This window comes from Eulemur rufifrons, chromosome 6 (assembly GCF_041146395.1).
Source record: "Eulemur rufifrons isolate Redbay chromosome 6, OSU_ERuf_1, whole genome shotgun sequence".
Lineage (NCBI taxonomy): Eukaryota > Metazoa > Chordata > Mammalia > Primates > Lemuridae > Eulemur > Eulemur rufifrons.
Genome location: NC_090988.1, coordinates 10328532 through 10341901, shown reverse-complemented (window position 1 = coordinate 10341901; position 13370 = coordinate 10328532). Strand labels below are relative to the sequence as shown.

General features: G+C 36.0%; 1 protein-coding gene across 3 annotated transcripts in view; it reads left to right on the top strand.

Annotated features, from left to right (window-relative positions):
* The window catches only part of CHEK1 (checkpoint kinase 1), a 31288-nt gene that overhangs the window by 3763 nt on the left and 14155 nt on the right, over nucleotides 1-13370 (top strand). For 2 of the 3 annotated variants that reach the window (XM_069470755.1, XM_069470754.1), the window contains exons 2-7: nucleotides 431-654; nucleotides 1911-1975; nucleotides 2069-2138; nucleotides 7839-8027; nucleotides 9467-9571; nucleotides 12029-12124. In XM_069470755.1, coding sequence (XP_069326856.1) covers nucleotides 431-654; nucleotides 1911-1975; nucleotides 2069-2138; nucleotides 7839-8027; nucleotides 9467-9571; nucleotides 12029-12124 — 749 coding nt within the window. The remainder of the gene's footprint in view (nucleotides 1-430; nucleotides 655-1910; nucleotides 1976-2068; nucleotides 2139-7838; nucleotides 8028-9466; nucleotides 9572-12028; nucleotides 12125-13370) is intronic. The other variant, XM_069470756.1, reaches the window with a different exon arrangement.

Below are 13370 nucleotides of genomic sequence, written 5' to 3'. Positions count from 1 at the left end.
CCTCATCTGTAAGATGGCAACATTAGTATCGATAGGTGTTAGACAGTTAGTTACTACAGGCATATATAGAATGGGATGAATGTTAGGTAATACTGTTAAAATGACATGAGTAGAACATGTATATTTGTGATGTGGCCTAGAATTGCTGTTACCCTAATTTAGTTTATCAAGCCTTTACTAAATGACTTTTGTGTGTACAGCGTAATGACTTTGGAGTGTTAGCTATCGTACTTCACCTTTCAGAAAGGAGTAGTATCTGTTGAGAAGAAATGTTGAGGAAATGGCAGAAACCATTTCCTTGGTTTCTCCTTGGTGGAGAAAGTAATAAAGGTAAAATAGTTTTGGGTGAGTCATATTTACTCTTGAAATTTTAAAAGAAATGGAATTCAAATGTCTGTAATGTCACAACACTTTTCCTTTTCCTTTGTAGAGTTCAACTTGCTGTGAATAGAATAACTGAAGAAGCAGTTGCAGTGAAGATTGTAGATATGAAGCGTGCCATAGACTGTCCAGAAAATATTAAAAAAGAGATCTGTATCAATAAAATGCTAAATCATGAGAATGTAGTGAAATTCTATGGTCATAGGAGAGAAGGCACTATCCAGTATCTATTTCTGGAGTACTGTAGTGGGGGAGAACTTTTTGACAGAATAGGTATGGAACAGATTCAAGATAATTATTCTTTCAAACAAGTTTTTAAACTTTTGTTTTTAATCTTTGATATGCTGTTTGGTCATTGTCTTTTCAGAATTGCTTGTGCGATAGTGAAATTGTAGTAAATTGTCTTTTTTCTTTTTGCAATTTGTATTAACACCTGACAGCATATATAGAGTCACTGAAAGAAAACTTTTTTCCGAAGTTATATATGTGATTTTTATTGGAATTGCTGTTTTATAGAATTTAAGAACGATAAACTATAGTTTCATATTATACGAACCTGTACAATTTTTTTCTCTATAGACATTCTAGTTATGTGAAGTCATTGTATACATTTGTAGATCCAAAATAGTAGCATGTTTTATTTCCTTATTTGTTTAAATGAAATAATTGAGAATTTTTTCGGATTGCTTTATATGTATTAAGTAAATTCTGTTTGCTATTTAAATGTTCTATATAGATTCAAAGGATTGGTATTACAGAACACTGAGAAGTACATAAAAATATTCTGTGAATCTAAATTTATAATTATTATATTTAACTACTAGACCCCAGGGACTAAATTTATTATTTAAAGTTATTGTATTAACAATTAAAAACTGATTACAGGTGCTACAATTTCTGATATGAATATCAGGAGAGAATTAGAGGTAAAAGAAATCAGGAGTTAATGAGAGAGATCAAAATATACAAAGATAAGAGATAAAAGAACATTTCTTAATAAGACTGTGTTTCCTGAAGGAACTTCACAAGCATTCATGGCTCGTTATTGTGAAACTATATGAAGTTTTGTCAATTTTTTTTTCCACTGTCTCTTTCAGTGGAGTGTATGAAGTTTAAATCTGTTAAATACTTAGTGAAATTGGCTTAGATTTGTCCAGAATTGTTCTTTGCCAATTATAGTTCAGGAATAGGAAAAATATTGGCAAAATGTTTAGAAGAAATAGGGGAGAATTTGAAAGATAGCAAGTAAATCAGAGTTAGTTGAAGAGTAAACAGGGGCTTTCAAGACATGGATTACATTCTTAATTTGGGTGATAGTTTGTTATTTCTCTATAATTTTCCTGTGATGTTCATTTTTGCCATTTAACAGATGTGAATATGTGAGTTAAGTCTTGTATGTGTCAGTGGACTACTGACTCTTTTGTTGGCATTTGATTCTGTTTACTAATGTACAGTCATAAATGTTTAAATTAAGCAGCTATGTGGTTGATGCCTGATTATCCAATATACTTTTATGATTAATTTTATAGAGCCAGACATAGGCATGCCTGAACAAGATGCTCAGAGGTTCTTCCATCAACTCATGGCAGGGGTGGTAGGTAGAATTGTCTCTTTTCTTATTACTTAAAATTAGTACAAATGAAATAAATTGCCAAATTCTGGTGTGTTTCCTCTGCCTCTCCCTTAGGTTTATCTGCATGGTATTGGAATAACTCACAGGGATATTAAACCAGAAAATCTCCTGTTGGATGAAAGAGGTAAGTTTAGCATTTTGTCACTGCTACCTAAATAATTTAGGATATTTAAATAGTGGTTGGCTAATTAGACCAAAGTGCTTTGAAGATTTTGTCCAACCCTGAAGTTTAGTTATTTAGCCTTCTGCAAGTTTTTCATAAGGCACATAGCAAAATTTTAGATTTTCATAAAATTTGGGATATGAGGGAAAAAGGAGCCATGAGATGCTTTGTTGATAAATCCTGAGAAATGAGAGTGCAGCGCAAACTGTGAGAATTCCTTTTGCTGCTTCTTTTCATGCTGTTCCCATTACTTTGTGAATGCTAATAGCTTTGGTGTTACACCCAGTTTCTCCTCTTCCTCATCTACAAAGCAAGTCCTTTTTTTGATTAAATGCAGATTTCAAGCTACATAAACCCTCTGGAGAAGGAGTACATGTCTCTAAATATGAGGGGCAGTATAGCCTAGTGTTGACTTTGGAGTCATTTGAACTTAGGTTTGGTCTAGGCCACCACATACAAGGTGTGTGGCCTTGGGTAAGTTGCTTTCTCTCTGCTTCATTTTCTTTGTCTATAAAATGGGCATAATAAGAGAATCTGTTTGGGTTGTGAGGATAAAGGATACACACATGTACATATATATTTGAAAGCAGCGGTCCCCAACATTTTTGGCATCAGGGACCAGTTTCATGGAAGACAATTTTTCCCGGGTAAGGGGGTGCAGGATGATTCAAGAAAATTAAATTTGTTATACACTTTATTTCTATTATTATTATATTATAATATACAATGAAATAATTATACAACTCACCATAATCCAGAATCAGTGGGAGCCCTGAGCTTGTTTTCTTGCAACTATCTGGGGGTGATGGGAGACAGTGATACCTGAAATGTGTTGCTTATGTCCAGTCCACTCCGTAATCTCTTTTTGGTGGTTGTCACTGCAGAAAACCCTGCTTCACAAAGATAGGATGTTGGAAATGGAAGTAGGCTTTTCAGTGCTTTTGTGGCAATCTCAGGATATTGTCTTGACTTTAATCCAGAATGTATAGAGATTTGAAGTTGTCAACATAGTTTTAAGGCCACCATCATTTGTGATCTTAAGCAGTTGATTTTCTTCTAGCATGGACAAAGTCGATTCACCTGGCTTATTCACAAATGGGTCTTGGTTCTGTTCCTTTCCAGTTTGGGGATCTTTTGTGGTTAGGATGTGATGCTCAAACTTTTTTGAAAGCTGAGATAGGTGATCGTGGTACCCGCTGGGAGAAAAAAGGCCCTGGCTTAGTCTCTTTCAAAATCTCTGCTAATGTTTGAAACATGTCAAAAATCCCAGTGTTCATTTGTCACCCCTGTAATTCCAGTTTGGTTTTGAATATAGAGACTTTATCTGCCAACTTGAACACAGTTGTCATTCTCCCCTGAAGTGACAGATTGAGTTCATTGAGGAGGTTCATTATGTCACACAAGTAAGCAAGTTTTGCGACCCATTCTATGTCACTGAAATGTGCTGCCAGTGGTGACTGTTTTTCTAAAAGAAATCTCTGGAATGGCTCTCATAACTCAAAAACTCTGGCCAGTGATCTACCTTTAGAAAGCCATCTCACTTCTGTGTATAAGAGAAGATATGTGCTCTGCATCTATCTCCTCACAGAGCTGCATGAACAGACGTGAGTTTAGGACATGTACTTTATTTATTTATCTATTTTTTAAATACATATAGAGACGGAGGTCTCGCTCTTGCTCAGGCTGGTCTTGAACTCCTGACCTCAAGCAATCCTCTCGCCTCAGCCTCCCAGAGGGCTTGGATTACAGGTGTGAGCCACCGTGCCCAGCCAAGGGCATGTACTTTAATGTGGTTGATAATTTTAATCACATCTGCAAAACGTTTAGTTTAGGTGACATTTTTCGGCTAGCCAGCATTTGTCTATGGATGACACAGTGTGTAGACTCACATTCAGAAGCGACCTTCTTGACCTGAGTAGTGAAACCAGAAAGCTGTCCAGTCATGGCGGCTGCTCTGTCTGTACATATACCGACACAAAATGACCAATTCAGTTTTCCTGATACGTAATAATTCAAAGACTTGAATAGTTCTATAGCTGTGGTGGTATTGGTTGCCAACAAAAGTGCACACAACATATCCACATGCACATCCTCCTGAAAAATACATCGCACAAAAACAAGCATTGTTGCCTTGTCGTCAACATTGGTAGACTCGTCAGCCTGGATTGCATACCAATATGTCTCACTAATTTTCTCCAGCAATTGTGCCTCAGTATCCTCTGCTATTTCATCAATTCGTCTAGTTATGGTGCTAGTTATGGTGTAAATTAGATCAGAGGATATATGCATTTATGTGTATGTGGATTTTATTTTTTATCCTTTTAAATATATTTACATAGCATAAAAGTCTTTATTTAAAATTCAGGTTTACAAACTTTTTATAAAATATCTAATATGCGTTATGATAAACGTCTATCTAGTCATCTGGCTTAAAATATAAAACATTATTCATTTATAAGAATGCTGTCAATGATGGTGTTTATAATATAGCGGAAAACTGGAAACAGTTTGGGAAACAGCCCAAATGTCTACCAACAATAAAACAGATAAGTTACGGGAATGGATGATTTATATCTACAAGCAATAACATGGCTGAATCTCAGGAATATAATGATGTAGAGCCAAAAAGAATAGTTGCAAAAGAATTCATATGGTCTGATTCTGTATGAAGTTCAAAAATATGTAAAACCAAATATATTGTTCAGGGATACAAATGTGGGGAAAAAAAAAATCACACAGAAAAGCAAGGGTGCCAGGCATGCGGTGGTACGCACCTGTAATCCCAGCCACTTGGGAGGCTGAGGTAGGAGGATAACTTGAGTCCAGGAGTTTGAGACTAGCCTGGGCAACCTAGTGAGACCCCCATCTCAATTTTAACACATTGACTACCATACTAGAAAAAAAATTTTTTCCTTGGGGCCACGGTGTTTTATTACAAAAATAGGATAAAAACTTCAAAACCAAAATGATCCTTTCTACTTTAATGAAAAATTTATGATTTTTTGTCATTTTATGTGCATGAGTTATATGCAACTTGAAAAATAGTTCTTGGGGCTTCCACAGTGAAGAGATGTGAGTTACATATGCTTCACGAGGCCCTGGGCTGAAAACTAGTGTGAGTTAAACAACTCACATGGCAGTTAATGTGTTAAAAAATAAATAAATAGGTTAGTCTGAGTGCAGTGGTGTTTACAACTAATTAATTGATCACAACCCATTACAGATTCCTTTTTTCCTTCTCTACTCCCACTGCTTCACTTGACCAGCCTAAATAAATAAATAAATAATAAGGGCATAATAAAACAATTCAGAACGGTGGTTACCTCTGAGAAGGTAGGGGAGGGAATGTATTTAAGGAAGTATTTACAGGGGATTTCAAAGGAAATAGAAAATTCTTAAAGTGAGTGGATGTTTATTATATTGTTATTTATATCATGTATGTTAAATATTCTTTTGTTTCTATTCAATATTTAGTAATAGTCTTTTTAAAAAAGTTGTAAAACATTACCAGTATTTGAACTCTTCCCATGTATTCCTCCACCAGTGTACTCCCCCTTTTTCTCAGAGGTAACAATATTCCTAAATTTTGAATTTATTATGTGCAGTTCTCTAACCTGAGTATTATGTTGCAGATATAATGAAAGAACAAAATCCAAGGAGTGTTTTAATAATGGCTTAGTATTTTAAGTGATTATTATTTGTAAGTAACTTGGAACTCTTAATCTCAGTGATTTGTCCAAATTGTGTCATATTTAGCTACTAAAAGGATAATCACAGTAGCCGCCTCCAAAGTCACATACTGGTAAACATCATCAGTGGTTTACATATCATATTGTATGCATGTATTTGATTTTTTAAAGAATCAGTTTCCTACTTTGGGACATTTGTTTCTAACTTAAAATAGAACAGTGATGACTGTTCTATAAATTTGTGCACAGGCCAAATATAAGAACTGGGTCATGTTATAATATTTGTTATGCCGCTAGCATTTTTTCCCCCACTTATACTCTATTCCATGTTTGTGCGTACAAATATACCCCTTTTTTTTTTTTTTCCAACTACCTCCATAGTCTTCATTGTATGCATATTAGATTTAATGATTTCTTTATTGGTGGACATTTAAGTTATTTTCAAATAATATCGCCATGAATATCTTTATGTTTGTGAATTTGTGGGATTATTCTGTGGATGTGGTCCTAGGAGTGAGAATTGTTAGTTCACAAAGTGAATATTTCAAAATTTAGCATCTTTTGCCAGATTGCCTTCTGAAAAGATTTTTACCAGTTGACACCTCTGATAAAGATGGCCTTCCCTAACTCCTAAGACCAAGTTAGATCCCATTGCTCTAAAATCCTTTAATGTTCTATATTTTCATAACCTTCACAACAGTTTTCTATTGTCCATCTTTACTGATTTATCTGCTGCCTGTATTGGCTAGCCCAGTACCAGTCACTCCGATACTCACCAAGTGTATGGGAAGTTGAAAGTCCTGCCTATAGTTTGTGTGTGTTGAAGATGGTAAGCTAGGGTGAAAGTTCATTCTTCAGGTTTTTTTGTACAGTTCCTCCTTGTTTTCTCAGCTTAGCCACATTGACAAGAAGTTCTTGCAATTTGTGGATCTTTAGTTTTGTGTGTCTTCATATATTTTCTTTTTGCCAACTGAGTTTGTTTGCTGCTGAGAAAGTTGTGCCCAGTGTATTACTGATGTCTCCTTCCTGCACTCCACACTATCTGATGAAGGGCTTTGCTCTGCTTTCAGCCAAAGTTTGGAGTGCTCTTTTCCAGAAGAGTGGCCCCTTTTTGACTCCAGCATCTTTCTTTAATCTGGTCTAAACTATTTTCTGTGTTGAAGATATTTCTCTTAAGTTAATAGACAAGATGAGGGTTTTTTCTGGTTTTAGCATAGATGATGATGATGATATCCTTTTTTTTTTTTTTTGAGACAGAGTCTCTCTCCGTTGCCCAGACTAGAGTGCTGTGGTGTCAGCCTAGCTCATGGAAACCTCAAACTCCTGGGCTCAAGTAAGCCGCCTGGCTTAGCCTCCCGAGTAACTGGGACTACAGGCACACACCATGATGGCTTGCTAATTTTTATATTTTTAGTAGAGACAGGATCTCACTTTTGCTCAGGCTGGTCTCAAACTCTTTTTTTTTTTTTTTTTTCCGAGACAGAGTCTCAGTCTGTTGCCCGGGCTAGAGTGCCATGGCATCAGCCTAGCTCACAGCAACCTCAAACTTTTGGGCTCAAGCAATTCTCCTGCCTCGGCCTCCCGTGTAGCTGGGACTACAGGCATGCACCACCATCCCCGGCTAATTTTTTCTATATATATTTTTAGTTGTCCATATAATTTCTTTATATTTTTAGTAGAGACGGGGTCTTGCTCTTGCTCAGGCTGGTCTCGAACTCCTGAGCTCAAACGATTCAAACTCTTGAGCTCAAGTAATCCTCCCTGAGTGCTAGGATTACAGGTGTGATTACACTGTACCTGGCCTATTCTTTCTTTTTTCAAATTTCTCTTTTATTTTGGTTATTTTAAGGTAGAGAGTTTTTATAAACCTTAAGTAACACGAGTGATTTTTTCCAATAAAACTTAATTCCTTTAAGTATATCTATTTGTAAAACATTTTTATTCAGTGCCATCCTTTTTTCTTTTGGTTTAGATAATCTCAAAATCTCAGACTTTGGCTTGGCGACAGTGTTTCGACATAATAATCGAGAGCGTTTGTTGAACAAGATGTGTGGTACTTTACCTTATGTTGCTCCAGAACTTCTGAAGAGAAAAGAATTTCATGCAGAACCAGTTGATGTTTGGTCCTGTGGAATAGTACTTACTGCAATGTTGGCTGGAGGTAAGAGCTATTTAATCATGATAAAACACCTGTCCTATGAAAAGCCTGATTTGTTATACCAAAATAAATGAAATAAATGAAGAGAATCCATATTTATATAATAGTATTTTAATAGCATCTTAATCAGTTTGGGCTGCTATAACAAAGTGTCATAGACTGGGTGGCTTATGAGTAATAGAAATTTACTTTGAGTGGAGGCTGTAAGTCTGAGATTAGGGTGACAGCATGGTTGGTAAGGGCCCTCTTCTTGATTCACAGGTGGCCACCTTCCTGTGTCTTCTCATGGTGGAGAATAGAGAGAGCAGAAGCAAGCTCTGTTGTGTCTTTTTATTATTATTTTAAAATCTTTATTTTAAAGATTTTATTTTGTTAGAGACAGGGTCTCACTTTGTCACCCAGGCTGGAGTGCAGTGGTATTATCATAGTTCACTGTAACCTCAATGTCCTGGGTTCAAGCAATCCTCCTGCCTCAGACTCCTGAGTAGCTAGGACTATAGGTGCATGCCACCACACCTGGCTAATTTTTTTTTTTTTTTTTTTTTAGAGAGATGAAGTCTTGCTATTAATATGTTTCCCAGGCTTGTCTTGAACTCCCGGCCTCAAGTGATCCTTCTGCCTTGGCCTCCTAAAGTGCTGAGATTATAAGCATTGGTCACTGCAATCTGGCCTATAGTATCTTTTTATAAGAGCACTAATCCTGTTTATGAAAGCTCCCACCCTCATGGCCTTATCACCTCTCAAAAGCCCCACCTCCAAATACCATTATATTATAGGTTAGAATTTCAACTATGACTTTTGGGGGAACACATACATTTAGTCCATTGCAAAGAGTTATTTATTTATAAATAGCTTGGAACTTTTAACCCCAACGGTTTTTTTAAATGAGGTATATATGGTTATTAAATGAAAAATCACAACAGCTATCTCCTTTAAGATTCATGTAAACACTTTTAAAAAGACTAGGGCAAGAAGTGGTTTATCGGCCACTTGCAGTGGCTCACACCTGTAATCCTTAGCACTCTGGAAGGCCCAGGCGGGAGGATTGCTTGAGGTGAGGAGTCAAGTCCAGCCTGAGCAAGAGCGAGATGCCGCCTCTACTAAAAATAGAAAAATTATCCAGGCATCTGTAGCATGCACCTGTAGTCCCAGCTTTTCAGGAGGCTGAGGCAGGAGGATCTCTTGAGCCCAGGAGTTTGAGGTTGCAGTGAGCTATGATGATGCCACTGTACTCCAGCGACGGAGTGAGAGACTATTTAAAAAAAAAAAAAAAATGGGTTCATCTGTCTTTCAAGTGCCTCTGAAGTTTCTGAGTTGGCATTATTAGATTGAAAAACATATTGAATTAATTTGTAGGCAACTTTTCATGGATTTGTATTAATTTTTTTTAATTCTTATAATGATATAAACACTTAGAAAACTGGGACTTTTTTTACTTTTAGAATTGCCGTGGGACCAGCCCAGTGACAGTTGTCAAGAATATTCTGATTGGAAAGAAAAAAAAACGTACCTCAACCCTTGGAAAAAAATCGATTCTGCTCCTCTAGGTAACTGTGCTATCTTGATTAAAAATACTGATTTCTTGACTAATGAAGTCTTGTGCTGTTTGAATTTTTTTCATCGTTTTTTTTTCCTTTTAACTTATAAATGATCACAAATAATCCATGATCCTTGTACACAGATTAGAAAATGGAAATAAAAATGGAGGAAAAATAACCCTGTAATCCCAGAATTCAGAAATAGCTTTTTAAAAATATTTTGGGGAATGTATATTTAGGACAACTTGAATCTATGCACCTGGATGGCCTTTTATTTAACAAAGAAAAAAGAAAAATTCAAAAAATTTTATACTTTATTGTAAGTACAGTCATGTGTCACTTAGTGACAGGGATACATCCTAAGAAATGCATTGTTAGGCAATTTCATCATTGTATGAACATCGTAGAGTGCACTAACACAAACCTAGGTGATATAGCCTACTACATACCTAGGCTATATGGTATAGCCTATTGCTCCTAAGCTACAAACCTGTACAGGATGTTACTGCACTGAATACTGTAAGCAATACTGTAACACATTGGTAAGTATTTGTGTATCAAAACATATCTGTACATAGAAGCAGTAAAAATACAGTATTGTAATCTTATGGGATCATTGTCCTATATGTGGTCTGTTGTTGACTGAAACATTGTTATGCGGTACATGACTATATATGTAATAAATATATGTTAAAGTATATATGTTTTTACACAAATGGGATCATACTACATAAGCTATTTCATAGCCAGTTTTTTTGGTTTTAATGCTCTGTGAACATTGTTCCATAACTATAATTGTAGGTCTACATCATTGTTTTTAAAGGCCGGGATGGTATTCTGCTATGTGGATATGCCTTACTATACTCATCCAATTCACTTTGTTGGAGATTTAGATTTTTTCCTAAATTTTCACTGTTATAAAAGAGAGATGATCAGCATCCATGTAACTTAATCTTTGCATATATCCTTAAATTATCTACTTAAAGCCTCAGAAACAAAATTACAGGTTTGAGGATATATGTAGTTTTTAATGATTATGGCATATTTTGCCAAATTGCTTTCCAGAAAGTTTGTACCATTTCATTGGTTTACATTTTTTTTTTTTTTTGAAACAGAGTCTCACTTTGTTGCCTGGGCTAGAGTGCTGTGGCATCAGCCTAGTTCACAGCAACCTCAAACTCCTGGGCTCAAGCGATCCTTCTGCCTCAGCCTCCCGAGTAGCTGGGACTACAGACATGTGCTACCATGCCCGGCTAATTTTTCTATATATATTTTTAGTTGTCCATATAATTTCTTTCTATTTTTTAGTAGAGATGGGGTCTCGCTCTTGCTCAGGCTGGTCTCAAACTCCTGAGCTCAAACGATCCACCCGCTTCGGCCTCCCAGAGTCCTAGGATTACAGGCGTGAGCCACCGTGCCCGGCCTGGTTTACATTTTTTAAAAAAAATTTAACCTAACAGGCCTATAAATGATACTGTTTTTAATTTTTAGTGTAAATAGAACCAATGAAGTTGTATACTATTTATGTATTTATTAGCTTTTTGTCTATTTTGTTAATTTTTTTTTTTTTTTTTTTTTTTTTTTTTTTTGAGACAGAGTCTCACTCTGTTGCCCGGGCTAGAGTGAGTGCTGTGGCATCAGCCTAGCTCACAGCAACCTCAAACTTCTGGGCTCAAGCGATCCTACTGCCTCAGCCTCCCGAGTAGCTGGGACTACAGGCATGCACCACCATGCCCGGCTAATTTTTTCTATATATATATTTTAGTTGGCCATATAATTTCTTTCTATTTTTAGTAGAGACGGGGTCTCACTCTTGCTCAGGCTGGTCTCGAACTCCTGAGCTCGAGCGATCCACCCGCCTCGGCCTCCCAGAGTGCTAGGATTACAGGCGTGAGCCACCGTGCCCGGCCTATTTTGTTAATTTTTGACAAGATTTTCTTACCACTTTGAAGTGTTTTCTAACATATTAATGTTCAATATTTAAATATTTCCATTTGTTATGAATATTTTTTATAATTTGTCATTTATTTCCATTTTGTTTATACTATGTTGACATGTAGCAGTTTTATATTTTTCAAATCTATTGTCTTATCCTTTGTAGTTTTTGACTATATTGTCATGTTTGGAAAAGTCTTTTCTACCCCCAATATTATTTATAAAAAGCTTCCCTGTGTTTTCAGTTAATGTTGTCACACGGGGAGAAATATTTTCACTCTGTTCTTGTTCTCCTTATTTGCAGACAATTGAGAATCAGATGTAGGAAGAATATTATAAGATACAGACAGCAGCAAAGAACAACTTCATGAAATTTAAGCAATAATTTAGTAGCTTTATTTTTTTCTCTTCCCCAGAAATAATATTTAGAAATAAGTAGGCCAACAGATAATGTGTTCCCTACCACAAGCCACAGGTTTTTCTAATCCGCATGACTCTTTTGTAAATGTTCTCTTAATATTTTGTTTTCAGCTCTGCTACATAAAATCCTAGTTGAGAATCCATCAGTAAGAATTACCATCCCAGATATCAAAAAAGATAGATGGTACAACAAACCACTCAAGAAAGGTAATACCCTTAAAATGCAAGGAATTTTTTTTCTGTGAAAGAAAAAGTACTTGCAAAGTCAGAATCACAAGTCAACAACACAGAAGAGCTATGATCTCTGTCCTTGTGGAGATTATAATGTCTAGTAGGAAAAACAGAAATATAAAAAATAATTTTATTAATAATTGTAAAGGGGAAAGTCAGGGTACCATAGTTAAGTGTTTGACCAAGTCTTAAGGGACTTAAGGGACAGGGGAGAATTTTCTTCTTGAAGAAATGACATTAAATCTAAGATTTGAAAAATTAAAGGGGAGCTAGCCAAGCAAGGTGAGTGGCAGATTTGATTCTGAGTAGAGGCAGTATTTGGATTTTCATTTTAGATTTTAGAAAGTCTGGTACATTTGAGGAACTTGAAAGAAGATCAGTATGTCATGGACCGTGTCTGTCTTTTTCATCATTTTATCACCAATGATTAACACAGGATATGGTGCATCATAAGTAATTAGTAAATATTTGTCAAGTAAATGGGTGAACAGAGAAGTGGGAGAGGAAGAGAAGTTTCAGATGAGGCCACAGAGGTAGCTAGCAGCCAGGTTGTAGGGGAGAACCTTGTAAGTCACTGGGCTTGTAAGGATTTTGGGTTTTAACTTAAGGCCATTGGGAAACTTAAGAGATTTTAGGCAAGAAAATAATAGAATAATATATTTGATTTTGGAAGATCTTTCTGTTTTCTACTTTTATTGTTTTTGATGGATAGGATAGGGTTAAGAGTGGTGCAGGCTTTTTATGCCAGTAGTCTAGATGTAGGCTTAGAGCAGGTTAATGGCAATGGGATTGGAGAAAAGAGATGATTCTAAAGAAATTTAAGAACTAGAACCAAAAGCACTGGTGATTATTTATATGTGGAAAATGAAGGGGAATAAAGAATCAAAGGTGACTTCTAGGTTCTAGTTCTGACAACTCAAGAGGACAAACAAATTTTGGGGGAGATTGATTTGGGAACATGTTGAATTTGAGGAACTAAGTAAAAATTATCCAGTGGTGGTGTATTTAAGTGGAACTCAGGAGACAAGACTAGGCTTGAGAAGTCAATTTTGGTGTTTCCTTCAAATACTTGGTAATTTAAACCATGGTAGTAGATGAAATTGAATATATGGAATCTTGAAGAAAGCTAATATTTAAGTGGAGGGTGGAGGCCAGGGAAACAGAGAAAGAATAGCCAGCGAGGTGGGAGGAACATCTGAAGAATGTGGAGTAATTGAGGCTA